Genomic DNA, 17,051 nt, shown 5'->3' with positions numbered 1-17,051 from the left:
CACATAGGAATCACATATAGAAGGAACCTTAAATATCACATTGTGTTATCCTTTTGCTCTGTAGATGGGGAAACAAGCTTGAGGATCATCATTCTGAGGAATGTTCCAAATTAAAATTTCTAGGAGAACACCATGTAAGATAAAATGTATAACAAATATATACATAAATGGCTGGATTAATATTATTCTCTTTAAAAGAGAAATGAGCATTCTCACTATTCTGAATTCACATATATTGAAATTTTTACTAATATACATTTTATTACTGTCCTTTAATAGTCTCTTTAATGTGCCTTTTATATGACCAATTGTTTCTTAAAGATTTGCAGCCCATTGGATATGCTGACATTTAAGACATTCACTGCCAATATTTTATTTCCTTAATCCCACAATCTCAATAAAAATTTCGATCTAAATATGAGTGGAAATGGGGAGTTAATTAAAGCAAATAATTGTGAAAGATTCGTAATGTATTTTTCTCGTATACACTACGGATAGAAATGAAGCGCATTTGCCTTAGCTTTCTACTTTCTTTCCATAAAGCAAGGATTCTTCAATCTTCATGGAGTCCCCAATAACATGTGAAGTATTGTGCTAGGTACTGCAAGGGATGCCAAAGATGAACAAGGCATGAGTTCTGGGGGAATATACCATCTCTCACAGGAGAAATAAATTAAGTACCGTACTCAAGTATTAAAGTGAGAACTTAAGTGCTATAAGGCAGTTACAATAAAGAGGAAATGTAAAGGAAGGATAGATCATACCAAGTAGGATAAATCAGGAAATGAAGGCTAAACTTTGGAAGTGAGAAATTATTCTGAAAATTCGTAGAATTGCTTAGTGGAATAGGGTCTTCTAAGGAAGGGTACTGACTAAGCAAATGAAACGAAAAAAGGGAATGACTATGTTTCTGCAACTTCAAGAGATCCAGTTTCCCTACAGGGCAAAGGAGTAACAGGAGAGAAAAAAAGCGATGAATCCGTGCGTCCCATAAACTATTTTACCATATATTTTACTCTGTCAAAACAACTATCACTTATTGGGCTTTTTATTTTTTTAATTTTTTAAAAATTTTTTTGAGATAGGGTTTCCCTCTATCGCCCAGGTTGGAGGGCAGTGGCGCAATCACCGCTCTCTGCAGCCTGGACCTCCTTGGCTTAAGCGATCTTCCCGCCTCGACCTTCCAAAATGCTGGGACTACAGGTGTGAACCACTATGCTCAGGCTTGTCAGCACTTTTCTGTGCACGTTTACATTAATCCTCTAAATCACTCTTCTCTATCTTTCATGTGCATAGGAATCACCTGTGGTTTCCGTTAAATTGGAGATCTTGATTCATTAGGTCTGGGGCAGGGCCTGAGCTTCTGCATTTCCATTGAGTTCACAGCCTGTGCCTACCCTGGACCACACCTTCGAATGGAAAAGGCTCCAAGTGTGATTTCTAGCCACTAGTATTAACTGGGAACTTGGCAGAAATAAAATGCAAGTTCTCGGCCCCCACAAGGGATCTACTGAATCCGAAACACTGTGGCGAGGCCCGCCACTCTGCAGTGTTTTAACAAGCAAGTGATTCGGTTTGAGAGCCACCCGTAAGTCACGGGTTTCCTAACATGATTGGACACTGGAATCACCTGCGGATTTTAAATAACACTATTGATGCCGCATCTCACCCCCGTCCCGAGATTCTCAGGAATGGGGCGTGGCCTTGGCGGCGGCGGTCTAAAAGCTCTCCCAGGTGATTCCAATCTGTAGTAACACTTGAGAACTGCGTGAGGTGGGGACTTCAACTTTTACAGGCCTTATTTTCCTCCTATGTAAAAGGTGGACAATATCCAAGTGGTCCTGACTTTGCTTCCAGATTTCGGCAACTCTAGCCAGCCCTAGTTCGGTCTGGAGAGCCCGCTTCCCGTCCAGTGTCCCAAGGCCTCTGTCCGAGAACCCAGGGTCCCGGGAGCGGACCCGCGGGAGCATCTGTGACGCCGCTCAGCAACCCGGCGCCGCCCCGGCGGCTCGGACGTGGCCTAGTGTCCAGCTGGCGTGGGCTCACCAGGCCGCACCCACTAAACCGCGCCGGAGCGGGACACGCATGCGCCGGCCCGGACCCGGCACCCAGTAACGGACTCCAGCTCCCCCCACCGGAAGTGGGCAGTCGCGCGCCGGGAAGAGCAGGCCGAAGCGTGGCGGCCACAGACTGTGGGTGCCGGGTCCGAGGGACTCGCGCTTTTGTCTCCGTGCCATGGCGCCAGCGAAGGCCACGAACGTGGTGCAGCTGCTCCTGGGCTCTACCGCGCTGTGGCTTTCGCAGCTCGGTGCCGGGACGGTCGCCGCGTCCAAGTCGGTGACGGCCCACTTGGCCGCGAAGTGGCCGGAGACCCCGCTGCTGCTGGAGGCAAGGTGGGTACGGGCCGGGCCCTGGTCCGGGCGGCTGTGGGCGCGCTGCCATCCTCAGCCGCGCTCTCTTCGTGCTCGCAGTGGGTGTCTCCTCGCTTCCACCCGGCTTCTCCAGACGCCCCCGCTCTGGCCCTGAGCATCACCACCTCCTTCCCTCCCGACCGGGGGCGGCTTCTCGGTTCCAGTGCAGCACTAACTTGCAGTTCCTTTCCCCCTCAGGTCTTACTTTACCTACAGTTTTTAAAGCTTCTTTGCTCTGCTTTATTTTGTTGGGATGTATTAGCATTTACGCGTGGCACTTAACGCAAGCGCTTCCACTGGGGTAGGCAGTTCTGTTCAGCAGACAGTGCTTGAAGTACCTAGTTTCGTCATGATGACATCATACCATCAGCTCCTAGGCTTGCTATGGGGAGGGCAGCTTCCTGCAAGGTAATATTTTTCCCGAATCCCTTCCAACGGAATTAGTGCATTAATTAGTTCATTACCCATCACTTACTCTGCAGGACAAAACTTGCAGCTATTGCATTTTGCCCCTTAGTATTCCAATAGTTGAGTAAAATTAGAAAGTTCTTTCTCTTAGCAAAAATGAAGTTTTACACCAATGACTTAATGGATGGACCACAGCAACAGCATGTGGCCCTAAAAAGAGACTCCACTCCACATAAGTTGCATGTATTTGATGGTAAAATAGTTAAAAATTTTTTTTCATTTCTGTAGGTTATTGGGGAACAGGTGGTGTTTGGTTACGTAAGTTCTTCAGTGGTGATTTGTGAGATTTTGGTGCACCCATCACCCCAGCAGTATATACACTGCACCCAATTTGTAGTCTTCTATCCCTCCCTCTCTTCCCAACCTTTCCCCCTGAGTCCCCGAAGTCCATTGTGTAATTCTTATGCCTTTGCATCCTCATAGCTTAGTTCCCACATATCAGTGAAAACATGAGATATTTGGTTTTCCGTTCCTTACTTACTTCACTTAGAATAATAGTCTCTAATCTCATCCAGGTTGCTGTGAATGCCATTAATTCATTCCTTTTTATGACAGAGTAGTATTCCATCGTATGTATGCTGCTGTTTCTTTATCCACTTGTTGATTGATGGGTATTTGGATTGGTTCAACATTTTTGCACTTGTGAATTGTACTGGTATGAACATGCATGTTCAACTATCTTTTTCATATAACTTCTTTTCCTGTGGGTAGATACCTAGTAGTGGGATTGCTGGATCAAATGGTAGATCTATTCTTGGTACTTTAAGGACTTCCCCACACTGTTTTCCACGGTGGTTATACTAGTTTACATTCCCACCAGCAGTGTAGAAGTGTCCCCTGTTCGCTGCATCCATGCCAACATCTATTTTTTTTTAAAATTTTTTTATTATGGCCATTCTTGCAGGAGTAAGGTGGTATCGCATTATGGTTTTGATTTGTGTTTCCCTGATCATTAGTATGTTGAGCATTTTTTCGTGTTTGTTAGCCATTTATATATCTTTTGAGAATTGTCTATTCATGTCCTTAGCCCACGTTTTAATGGAACTGTTTTTTTCCTGCTGATTTGAGTTCCTTGTAGATTCTGGATATTAATCCTTTGTCAGATGTATAGATTGTGAAGATTTTCTCCCATTTTGTGGGTTGTCTGGTTACTCTGCTGACTGTTCCTTTTGTCGTGCAAAAGCTCTTTAGTTTAATTAAGTCCCCGCTATTTATCTTTGTTTTTATTGCATTTGCTTTGGGGTTCTTGGTCATGAAATCCTTGCCTAAGCCAATGCTAGAAGGGTTTTTCTGATGTTATCTTTTATAATTTTTATAGTTTCAGGTCTTAGATTTAAGTCCTTGATCCGTTGAGAGTTGGTTTTTGTATAATGTGAGAGATAAGAATCCAGTTTCATTCTCCTACATGTGGCTTGCCAAGTATCCCAGCACATTTTTTTGAATAGAGTGTCCTTCCCCCACTTTGTTTTTGTTTGCTTTGTCGAAGATCACTTGGCTGTAAGTATTTGGGTTTGTTTCTGGATTCTCTATTACATTCCATTGGTTTATGTGCCTGTTTTTACACCAGTACCATGCTGTTTTGGAGACTATGGCTTTATAGTATAGTTTGAAATCAGGGAATGTGATGCCTCCAGATTTGTTCTTTTTGCTTAATCTTGCTTTGGCTATGTGGGCTCTTTTTTGGTTCCATATGAATTTTAGGATATTTTCTCTAGTTTTGTGAAGAATGATGGTAGTGTTTTGATGGGAATTGCATTGAATTTGTAGATTGCTTTTGGCAGTATAGTCATTTTCACAGTATTGATTCTACCCATCCATGAGCATGGGATATGGTTCCATTTGTTTGTGTCGTGTATGATTTCTTTCAGCAGTGTTTTGTAGTTTTTTTCCTTGTAGAGGTCTTTCACCTCCTTTTTTAGGTATATTCCTAAGTATTTTATTTTTGTTGGAGCTATTGTAAAAGGGGTTGAGTTCTTGATTAGATTCTCAGCTTGGTCGCTGTTGGTATATAAGAGAGTACTGACTTAGTGTACATTAATTTTGTGTCTGGAAACTTTGCTGAATTCTTTTATCAGCTCGAGGAGCTATTTGGAGGAGTCTTTAGAGTTTTCTAGGTATATAATTATATCGTCAGTTAACAGTGACAATTTGATTTCCTCTTTGTTGATTTGGATGCCCTTTATTTCTTTCTCTTGTCTGATTGTTCTGACTAGGACTCCCAGTACTATGTTGAACAGAAGTGGTGAGAGTAGGCATCCTTGTCTTGTTCCAGTTCTCAGAGGGCATGCTTTAAACTTTTCCCCATGCAGTGTTATGTTGGCTGTGGGTTTGTTATAGATGGCTTTTATTACAATGAGGTATGTCCCTTGTATGCTGATTTTGTTGAGAGTTTTAATCATAAAGGGGTGCTGGATTTTGTTAAATGCTTTTTCTGAGTCTGTTGAGATGATCATGTAATTTTTGTTTTTAAATGTGGTATATCACATTTATTGACTTGTGTATATTAAACCATGCCTGCATCCCTGTTATGAAACCCACTTGATATTGGTGGATTATCTTCTTGATATGTTGTTGGATTCGGTTAGCTAGTATATTGTTAAGGATTTTTGCATCTATGTTCATCAGAGATATTGGTCAGTAGTTTCCTTTTTTGGTTATGTTTTTTTCCTGGTTTTGGTATTAGGGTGATACTGGCTTCATAGAATAATTTAGGGAGGATTCCCTCTTTGTCTTGTGGAATAGTGTCAATATGATTCTTACCAATTCTTTGAATGTCTGGTAGAATTTGGCCGTGAATACGTCTAGTCCTGGACGTTTTTATGTTGATAATTTTTTATTACAGTTTTAATCTCATTGCTTGTTATTGGTCCGTTAAGGGTATCTAATTCTTCCTGATTTAAGGTAGGAGGGTTGTATCTTTCCAGGAATTTATCCATCTCCTTGAGGTTTTCTAGTTTATGCACATAAAGGTGTTCATAGTGGCCTTGAATCATCTTTTGTATTTCTGTGGTGTCCGTTGTAATATCTCCCATTTCATTTCTAATTGCGCTTATTTGAATTTTCTTTTTCTTTCTTGGTTAATCTTGCTAATGGTCTATTAATGTTATTTATCTTTTCAAAGAACTAACTTTTTGTTTCATTTATCTTTTGTATTTTTTTTTGCTTCCAATTTCCTTTAGTTCTGCTCTAATCTTTATTTCCCTTCTTCTGCTGGGATTGGGATTCGTTTGTTCTTGTTTCTTTACTTCCTTGAGGTGTAACCTTAGATTGTCTGTGTACCTTCAGATTTTCTGATGTAGGCGTTTAGGGCTATGAACTTTCCCCTTAGCACAGCCTTTGCTGTATCCCAGAGGTTTTGATAGGTTGTGTCACTATTTTGTTCAGTTTGAACAGATTTTTAATTTCCATCTGGATTTCATTGTTGACTTATTCAGGAGAATGTTATTTAATTTCCCTGTATTTGCATGGTTTTGAAGGTTCCTTTTGGGGTTGATTTTCAGTTTTATTCCACTGTGGTCTGAGGTCTGAGAGAGTGTTTGATATAATGTCAGTTTTCTTAAATTTATTGAGGCTTGATTTGTGGCCTATCGATGGTCTATCTTGGAAAAAGTTTCATGCGCTGATAATGAATAGAATATATATTCTGTGGTGGTTGGGTAGAATCTTCTGTAAATATCTGTTTAGTCCATTTTTTTCCAGGGTATAGTTTCAATCCATTGTTTCTTTGTTGACTTTCTCTCTTGAAGACCTGTCTAGTGCTATCAGTGGAGTATTGAAGTCCCCCACTATTATTTTGTTACTGTGTATCTCATTTCTTGAGTCTAGTAGTAATTGTTTTATAAATTTGGGAGCTCCACTGTTAGTTGCATGTATATTTAGGATTGTAATATTTTCCTGTTGGACAAGGCCTTTTATCATTATATAATGTCCCTCTTTGTCTTTTTAAACTGCTGTTGCTTTAACGTTTATCTCATAAGAATAGCTACTCTTGCTCGCTTTTGGTGTCCATTTGCATGGAATATCTTTTTCCACCCCTTTACCTTAAGTTTATGTGAGTCCTTAGGTGATAGGTGAGTCTCTTGAAGACAGCAGATGGTTGGTTGGTGAATTCTCATCCATTTTACAATTCTGTACCTTTTAAGTGGAGCATCTAGGCCCTTTACATTCAATGTTAGTATTGAGATGTGAGGTACCATTCTATTCATTGTGCTATTTGTTGCCTGTATACCTTATTTTTTTAATTGTATTTTTGTTTTATAGGTCTTGTGAGATTTATGTTTTAAGAGGTTCTGTTTTGATTTATTTCCATGATTTGTTTCAAGATTTAGAGCTCCTTTTAGCAGTTCTTGTGGTGCTGGATTGGTAGTGGCAAATTCAGCATTTTTTTTTTGTCTGGAAAAGACTATTTTTCCTTCATTTATAAAGATTAGTTTTGCTGGATACAGAATCCTTGACTGATAATTGTTTTAAGAGGCAGCAGGTAGGGACCCAATCCCTTCTAGTTTGTAGGTTTCTGCTGAGAAATCTGTTAATCTGATAGGTTTTCCTTTGTAGGTTACCTGGTGTTTTTGCCTCACAGCTCTTAAGATTCTTTCCTTCATCTTAACTTTGGATAACCTGATGTCTATGTGCCTAGGCGATGATCTTTTTGTGTTGATTTTCCCAGGTGTTCTTTGAACTTCTTGTATTTGGATGTCTAGGTCTCTAGAAAGGGTGGGGAAGTTTTCCTCAATTATTCCCCCAAATATGTTTTCCAAACTTTTAGATTTCTCTTCCTCGGGAACACTGATTATTCTTAGGTTTGGTCATTTAACATAATCCCAGACTTCTTGGAGGCTTTGTTCATATTTTCTTATTCTTTTTTCTTTGTTGCATTGGGTTAATTCAAAAATCTTGTCCTTGAGCTCTGAAATTCTTTCTCCTGCTTGTTCAATTCTATTGCTGAAACTCTCTAGAGCATTTTACATTTCTATAAGTGCGTCCATTGTTTCCTGAAGTTTTGATTGTTTTTATTTATGCTATCTATTTCACAGAAAATTTCTCCCCTCATTTCTTGTATCATTTTTTTGATTTCCTTAAATTGGGCTTTGCCTTTCTCTGGTGCCTCCTTGATTAGCTTAATAACTGTCCATCTGAATTCTTTTCAGGTAAATTAGGCATTTCACCTTGGTTTGGATCTATTGCTGGTGAGTGAGATTTTTTGGTGGGTGTTAAAGAACCTTGTTTTGTCATAGTACTAGAGTTATTTTCTGGTTCCTTCTCATTTGGGTAGTGTCTGTCACAGGGAAGGTCTAGGGCTCAAGGCTGTTGTTCAGATTCTTTTGTCCCATGGGGTGTTTCCTTGATGTAGTACTCTCCTTCTTTTCCTACAGATGTGGCTTCTTGAGAGCCAAGCTGTAGAGATTGTTATCTCTCTTCTGGATCTATCTACCCAGTAGGTCTAACAGGCTCTGGGCTGGTACTGGGAATTGTCTCCACGGAGTCCTGTGAACTGTCTGTGGGTCTCTTAGCTGTAGATACCAGCACCTGCTTTGCTGAAGGTGGCAGGGGGGTGAAATGGACTCTCTGAGGGGCCTCACTTTTTGTTGTTTAATGCGCTATTTTTGTGCTGATTGGCCTTCTGCAGGGAGGTGGCCCTTTCAAGAGAGCGTCAGCTGTGGTAGTATGGGGAGGATCAGGCAGTGGGCGGGCCCTAGAACTCCCAAGAGTATATGCCCTTTGTCTTCAGCTACCATGGTGAGTAGGGAAGGACTATCAGATGGGGTCATGGCTAGGGCATGTCTGGGCTCAGACTCTCCTTGGGTCGGTCTTGTTGCAACTGCTGTGGGGGATGGTGGTGCGATTCCCAGGTCAATGGAGTTATATTCCTAGGAGGATTATGGCTGCCTCTGCTTTGTCATGCAGGTTGTCAGGGAAGTGGGGGAAAGCCTACAGTCACAGGCCTCACCCAGCTCCCGTGTAACCCAAAAGGCCAGTCTCACTCACTCCGTGCCCCACCCAACAGCACTGAGTCTGTTTCCAGGTGGTGGGGCTGAGAACTTGCCCCAGGCTACCAGCCTCCCAGCTGCAAATGCAAATAGGACTGTCATGCTTCCCTACCTATGGAGTTGGCACACCAGATTCATGCCCTCCCCCAAGTTCTGGCCAGGAGATTTCTTGTTCAGCTGGAATTGTTACAAGGTTCAGCTGGAGGTTTCCTTCTCCCTGTAGCCTCTTCCCAGTGCCTCTGGCAGCCCTACCCAAGGAGCCCTGTGAGGCAAGGCAGAAATAGCTTCCTAGGGGACCCAGAGCGTCCACCAGGCTTTTCCCACTGCTTCTTCTACTCCTGTATTTTGCTAGGCTCTCTAAATTGACTCAGCTCCAGGTAAGATCAGAATCTTCTCCAGTGATATACACCTTCAGGTTCCCCAGTGAGGGTGTGTGTTTGGGGGCAGACAGTCCCCTTTTCCCACTCTCACAGTTTGAGTACTCAGAGTATTTGGAGTATCTCCCAGGTCCCACAGGAACAATCCACTTCCTTCAGAGGGTCTGTGGGTTCTCTTGGCTTTTCTGATTTATTCCTGCAGTAGTTCCAGAGCAAAAGTTCAGAATGCAAGACTCCGCACGCTGCTCTGTCCATTTGAGTGGGAGGCTAAAACGGTTTTTATTGAATACCTGATTCTAGCTTAGTTTTGATCCCCTTCCTTTATCCTTTCTCCAGTGTTTGTTTGCGTAGATCTGGTTTCACACTTAGCTCCAAATCAGTCTAACTTCCTGCAGCCTTAGACTGCTTGTTAACAGTGTCTGGCTTTACATTTGCCTCAAGAGTCTTAGAGTTGGAACTGCTGTGTGATGCTCCTTACGGTCCTTCACAGTCTGGCCCCAGTCTGATTTACAAACCTCATCACTTGTACAAATGGTCCCCAACTTATCATGGTTCAATTTAGGATTTTTTTACTTAACTTTGGGTTTACCAGGGTATTAAATGCATTTTTTACTTATAGTATTTACAACTTATTATGGGTTTATTGGGAGGTAACTCCATCTAAGTCAAGGGGCATCTGTAGTAGGTTGAATGCTGGCCCCCAAAAAGGTATGTCCACATCCTCACTCCCAGAACCTGTGAATGTTACCTCATTTGGAAGAATGTCTTTGTTAATGTAAGTAAGGATCTTGAGATGAGATCATCTTGGATTATCCAGATGGGCCCCAAATCCAATGTCATTTTGAGAGACAGAAGAAGAGAAGACACAGGCAAAAAGGAGAAGACCATGTGAAGTTAGAAATTGGAGTTAGGCAGCCTCAAGCCAAGGAACAGCTGAAGCCACCAGAATGGAAGAGTTCTTCCTTAGAGCCTTCCGAGGGAGCACAGCCTTGCCAACACCTTGATTTTGGACTTCTGGCCTCCAGAATTGTGAGAGAATAAGTTTCTGTTTTAAGTCACCAAATTTTTCATAATTTATTAAACAGATCTAGGAAACTAATACAGATTTTGGACCAAAAAGTTGGGTGCTGCTGTAACAAATACTCCAAAATGTAGAAGTAGCTGTGGAGTTGGGCAGAGGCTAGAATAATTTTGAGAAGTTTTGGTATTAAAAGCCTACACTGCCTTGAGGAGACTGCAGAAATCTGGACATTAAGGGTGATTCTGCTGAGGGCTTAGAAGAGATTAAAGGGCATAATTGAAAAAACTTCTGTCATTAGAGAGAATACTTACATCATCCTGAAGAGAATTCCAGTAGAAATATGAACATTGAAGTCTGTTGTGGCTGCAGCTCAGAAGGCCGCACTCAGAAGTGTGAGAGACACTATATTGGAATCTAGAAGAAAGGTAACCCTTGTTATGTAGTGATAGAATACTGGCTGACTTGGTTTCTACAGTTTGTGGAAAATATCTTGAAAGTGGTGAACTTGGATATGAACTGAGAAGATTTCCAAGCAAAGCGTTAGAAGTGCTGCTTGGTTTCTCCTTGTTGCTTATATTAAAATGAGAGAAAGAGATAAATTTAAAAAGGAACAGGTAGGGAAAAAGGAACCAACACTTGATTTAGGAGGTTCTCAGCCTATCCAGATCGTAAAGTGTGCTACAACTAGGAAACTCAGCATTAGGAATGGGTGCTCTGGAAAGACAGGAACCTGGCAGGACGACCTTTTGCTGAATGGGTTAAGCATGTGATTCATGGGTCCCCTCAACCATCTCAGCAGAAGCTTGGTATAAAGAAGATGGGGATATCCAGGAAGGATCTGGGGAGGATCTTTGGGTAATGATGTGGCTCATGGTGAGATATACAATAGTCTTACAAAGTTTTTGGGAATGTATTAGAAACACTGCCATCTTGGGCCAAAAGAGACAGACAAGACAAAACGAAAGAAGGCTGTTGGACTTCCAAAATTCTACAGGCAGGAAATTGACTGATAGAGCTACTTGGCCGTAAAGATTGTGCTGCCCTTTCAAGAAAGAAAGAATAACTCTGCAGACAGAACCATGGCAGGCAGCACAGAGGGTGAAGCATCAGGCCACAGAGAGTTATTCTCAGGCTTTGGAACATAATGGAAATTTGCCCTGCTGGATTTTGAACTTGCCTGCGACCAGTGACCCCTTTATTCCTTCTATTTTTTTCCTCTGAGAATTAGAGCGTCCATCCTGTGCCTGTCTCACCATTGCATTTTGGAAACATAACTTGTTTTCTAGTTTCACAGATGGACAGGGGAGAATTTTGCCCCAAGGTGGATCATACCCAGAGTCTCACCCATACATGATTTAGATGATAAAATTTGTAAATGGAGTTGATGATACTTACATGAGATTTTGGACTTAGAATTGATGCTGTAATTGGTTGAGTTTTTGGAGGTTGTTGGGGGCTAGAGGGTGGCTTGAATGATGCCCCCAACAAAAAAAGGGCAGCTTTTAGAATCTTTTGCATTAACTCTGCTCAAACCTTGACTTCAGACTTTTGGCCTCCAGAACGATGAGAGAATAAATTTCTCCTGCTGAATAGGGTAGACCTGTGATTCATGAATCCACTCAACTATCACAGCAGAAGCCCAGTATAAACATGGGGTTATCCAGGAAATATGTGTAGAGGATCCTTGGGTAATGGTGTAGTAGCCCTAGGATAGTAATATATCATTCTATTATAGTCTTCCTCATTGATAATGACTTGTGGGCATACCATATTACTCTGTCTTGCCTGATACTTTCCCATGACAAAATTAATAACTTTCTGTTATTCTCTCATAACATTTGGCCAGTATTTCTGTAGTAATCCTTATTGTAAGGTATCGTATATGCTAATCTCTGTTGTTAAAATGTGAGCCTCAGAGACAAAACTGGTTTTTATTCATGTTTATTTTGCCAAGGTACAGTACACAAAAGTTAGGCACTCAATAATGCTAATTCAACAAAAGATACTTTTTGTAGGAAAAGGTATACTTTAAGCCACCGTCAGAATTACCTCTACAATATACCTTACTTGTGGAAACTAGTTTGTCCTTGGAAAATCCAGAGAGGATGCTCAGTGTTATCTCATGTGCCTTATTGTTTTGTTGTAAACAAATCAGAATTGTAGGAGGTCCTTTATTATATACACTAAAATCTTTGTCTCTATACCTTTTATCTACTGATCCTCTCTTTCAGAACCAAATCTGTTTCTGTGTGTGACACATTGTCTGAGAGTAGCAGGCCAAAAGCCTGTAGTTTCTTCAACTACTGCACTTCCAAAATTTTATTTTGTACAGTTCGTTATTCTGCTGTCCTTCAATTTGTTTGTTTCTCTTAAATCAAAATTGTGGGAAAATCAAAGAGGTTGAGAAGAGTAAGTGTGGAAGTGGAAGAATTGAAGAGCATTGAATAGGTTGAAGGAGCTGGGCAGATAGGAACTTAAGGAAAATAATGTGAGAGCAAGTAAGGGAAATTTCTAAGAATAATGCTTTAAATCCAGAAATTGAGCTTCCCAACCAAAATCTGTAAATGTGTTTGTGTATATAGATACATGTATGTGTATATATATGTGTATATATGTATGTGTATATATATGTGTGTGTGTATATATGTGTGTGTATATATGTGTGTGTATATACACATGCGCGTGTACACACACACAGGTATTTTTCAGTTCATCCTGGAAATTTGAGTGCATAACTTGAGTATAGTCCTATATAGGAAGTGAATGAGGTATGTCCCCCGTATAAAGAAATTTGTAATAAAATTTGCGGCCAAGCGCAGTGGCTCACACCTGTAATCCCAGCACTTTTGGAGGCCGATGCGGGCGGATCATGAGGTCAGGAATTTGAGACCAGCCTGGCCAACATGGTGAAACCCTGTCTCTACTAAAAATACTAAAATTAGCCAGGTGTGGAGGCACATGCCTGTAATCCTAGCTACTCAGGAGGCTGAGGCAGGAGAATTGTTTGAATCAGGGAGGCGGAGGTTGCAGTGAGCCGAGATTGCGCCTGCACTCCAGCCTGGGTGACATAGCGAGACTCCGTCTTAAAAAAAAAAACATTGGCTAGAGGTGATTATAGGCTGAAGAGCCTAGCATTTTACAACATGTATACCTTAATTTGTATATCTGAACTGCATTTATTCTACTTGTGTTGATCTTATTGAAAATATTTTTGAAATTCCACTTATAATTGCTGTTAAATTCTTTAGTGCGTATAAAAACACCTTTTATAGAAATAACTTTGGATGGAATTTTTTGAAGAAATATAATTATTTCGGGCCATATATTTTATAAGGCAAGTGAACAATTGGAAATGCCAGTTTGTTACCTTTAAAAAAAACTTTGTCCAAAAGAATGAACTGGGTGGGCATGGTGGCATGTGCCTGTAGTCTCAGCTACTTGAGTGGCTGCAGTGGGAGGATCGCTTGAGACCTCCCAGGCTCAAGTAAGCCATGTTTGCACCACTGCACTCCAGCCTGTGTGACAAAGGGAGATGCTGTCCTAAACAAACAAACAAAAACATTGTTCAAAGGTAATATCTTACCTTTTACCAGGTGCAGAACTGGTTTAGATGGTCTCAAGGATGTTTCCTCCTCAGTGATTAATAATGAGTTACCAGCAAATGGCCTCTGAGATTCCAGAAGAGTTCCAAAAGTGCTTAGAGCAGTGGTGTATTGAAGGGATAAGTTTAAGTGAATACTTTTTTTTTTTTCAACTTTTAAGTTCCAGGGTACGTGTACAGGATGTGCAGGTTTGTTACATAGGTAAATGTGTGCCATGGTGGTTTGCTGCACACATCAAACTATCACCTGGGTATGAAGCCCAGCATCCATTAGCTTTCTTCCTGATGCTCTCCGTCCCCTTGCACCTTTCCAACAGGCCCCAGTGTGGTGTTACCCACTATGTGTCCATGTGTTCTCATCATTCAGCTCCCTCTTGTAAGTGAGAACATGCGGTGTTTGGTTTTCTGTTTCTGCATTAGTTTGCTGAGGATAATGACTTCTAGCTCCATCCATGTTCCTGCAAATGACATGATCTTGTTCATTTTATGGCTGCATAGTATTCCATAGTGTATATATACCACATTTTCTTTATTCAGTCTATCATTGATGGGGATACAGGTTGATTCTACGTCTTTGCTATTGTGAATAGTACTGCAGTGAACATATGTGTGCGTGTATATTTATAATATGATTTATATTCCTTTGGGTGTATACCCAGTAATGGGATTGCTGGGTCAAATGGTATTTCTGCTTCTAGATCTTTGAGGAATCACAACACTGTCTTTTACAATGGTTGAGTGTAAAGCATTTCTTTTTCTCCACAACCTTGCCAGCATCTGTTGTTTCTTGACTTCTTAATAATCACCATTCTGACTGGTGTGAGATAGTATCTTATTGTGGTTTTGATTTGCATTTCTCTAATGATCAGTGATGTGGAGCTTTTTTTCATGTTTGTTGGCACATGAATGTTTTATTTTGATAAGTGTCTATTCATGTCCTTTGCCTACTTTTTAATGGGGTCGTTTGTTTTTTCTTGTCAATTTGTTTTGCATATTGTGGATTTTGCATATTAGACCTTTGTCAGATGGATATATTGCAGAAATTTTCTCCCATTCTGTAGGTTGTCTGTTCACTCTGATGATAGTTTTTGTTGTGCAGAAACTCTTTAGCTTAAATAGATTCCATTTGTCAATTTTTGCTTTTGTTGCAGTTGCTCTTGGCATTTTCATCATGAAATCGTTGCTCATGTCTGTGTCCTGAATTGTATTGCTTAGATTTTCTTACAGGGTTTTTATAATTTTAGGTTTTACGTTTAAGTCTAATTCATCTTGAGTTAATTTTTGTATAAGGAAGGGGTCCAGTTTCAGTTTTCTGCATATGGCTAGCCAGTTCTCCCAGAACCATTTATTAAATAGGGAGTTCTTTCATTGCTTGTTTTTGTCAGATTTATCAAAGATCAGATGCTTGTAGGTGTGCAGTCTTATTTCTGAGTTCTCTATTCTGTTCCATTGATCCATGTGTATGTCCTTGTACCAGTACCATCCTGTATTGGTTACTGTAACCTTGTAGTATAGGTTGAAGTTGGGTAGCATGATGCCTCTAGCTTTGTTCTTTTTGCTGAGGGTTGTCTTGGCTATTTGGGCTCTTTCTCATTTTTTTCTAATTCTGTGAAGATTGTCAATGGTAGTTTTGTTACAGGATAAGGATCCTGTGATAAGGGTTTTCGCTTTGCCAGCCGGAAACCTCTATGGCTGGTAGCACCTTTGCCTGAGTTTTGCTCAGGCCTATTGTGCTTGCTTTGTCCACTCGACCCGGCAGGCTATGCTCAGCTTGTGCTACTGGCCTGGATCCCACGCCTGCCAAGGGCTAGCCAGGTGCAGGGTGGCGATGAGTGTGTGAGCAAGCACAGGGTCCGGCCACTGCGCACAGCCAGGAATGCCGGCTGCAGTGGGGTGGGCAGCTCTGGGTACTTGCATAGGCGCCTGCTTTGTACAAGACTGTGGCTCGACCAGACATACTGCAGGTGGCTTCCACTGCAGGCACTGTGGAATGCAATGGCACCTGGAAGCTTGGAGATACCAGGAACCATACAACCCCCAAAGAGAGTGTCACAGCTCTGGCTCACGGAGACTGTAGGTCTGGGCTCTCCGAAGGGGTGCAGCTCTTCTCTCCTTTTCGTTGCCTGCAATGTAGTGAGTGGGGTGCGTGTTTCAGCCCTGTTTGTGTTTCAGCCCTGTTTGTGTTTCAGCCCTGTTTGTGTTTCAGCCCTGTTTGTGTTTCAGCCCTGTTTGTGTTTCAGCTCTTTCAGTCCTGCCATTTGGTGGTTTCCGAGTTCTTGTTGCATGTTCAGGAAGAATGAGGTATGTAGACAACTGGAAGGTAAGCAAGGCAAAGAGGTGCTTTATTGAGAGGCAGTACAGCTCTCAGGAGAACTGAAGTTGGTAACTCCTTTCTGCTGTCAGGTCATTCTGATGAGTGCAGCTGTCGCTAGAGAGGAGACCTGGAGTGGGTAGCTCCTTTTCACAGGCAGGTCATTCTGTTGAGTCTGCAGCCCTCAGCAGAGAGGAGAAATGGAGTGGCTAGCTTCTACCTGCAGTCACGTCGTCCTGATGTCTGGGAGAGGACACCTCGAATGGGTAGCTCCTATCCACAGGCAGGTCACCCCATCATCTGCCTGAGTTTGGCTGAGTCTGGGGTTTTTATGGGCTTCAGAGGGGAGGAAATGTGTGCTGATTGGTCCTTGGGAGGCCCTAGGTAGGCCCAGAATAAAACATCGTAAATTCTCACTCCAGTCTGTGGAACAGGTAGCCCAGTCCCCAGGCTTCAGGTTGTCCTTAGCTTGAAGGTGAGGCTTCACGGGGCACCCATCCCATTTTGCCCATCTGCTCCCTGCCACCATTAACCTGCCATCTACTGTGTCCATGGCACCCAGGCTATTTGCATCATGGTGTATTTTCAGGCCTGTGCCAAGCTGTCCCCAGACCCATCTCGGCCTCCCTCCCATGCCCATTGGTGCCCAAAGTCTGGCGGGGGCTGAGGTGGTAGGGGGCTGGCATGTCAGCACTACCCCAAACACATGCACACCCAGCTGGGTTGTGACAGCTTCTGGGCTCAGGTGCAACTTTGTTCCACAATTGGAGCAGGGGTCGGGAGCAGGGAGAGGCCAGGCAGCAGGAGCAGGCACTTTTGAGCCTGTGGTGTACAGGGGGCTTTTCAGACCCCTAAGAGTGCAGGGATTCCTGGGT

At 42.1% G+C, this 17,051-nt stretch overlaps 1 protein-coding gene across 1 annotated transcript in view; it reads left to right on the top strand.

The window, feature by feature from the left end:
• Nucleotides 1-2,071: 2,071 nt before the first annotated feature.
• Nucleotides 2,072-17,051, top strand: part of LOC105532484 (UDP-glucose:glycoprotein glucosyltransferase 2-like) — a gene marked incomplete at its 3' end in the record, with an annotated part of 82,765 nt that continues 67,785 nt past the window's right edge. Inside the window, exon 1 of the mRNA XM_011970667.1 lies at nucleotides 2,072-2,393. Within this exon, the coding sequence (XP_011826057.1) occupies nucleotides 2,236-2,393 (158 nt within the window). The remainder of the gene's footprint in view (nucleotides 2,394-17,051) is intronic.

Source organism: Mandrillus leucophaeus, unplaced genomic scaffold, assembly GCF_000951045.1.
Source record: "Mandrillus leucophaeus isolate KB7577 unplaced genomic scaffold, Mleu.le_1.0 Scaffold960, whole genome shotgun sequence".
Taxonomy (NCBI): domain Eukaryota; kingdom Metazoa; phylum Chordata; class Mammalia; order Primates; family Cercopithecidae; genus Mandrillus; species Mandrillus leucophaeus.
The sequence above is the reverse complement of the archived record's forward strand: the minus strand, read 5'-3'. Positions and strand labels throughout refer to the sequence as shown.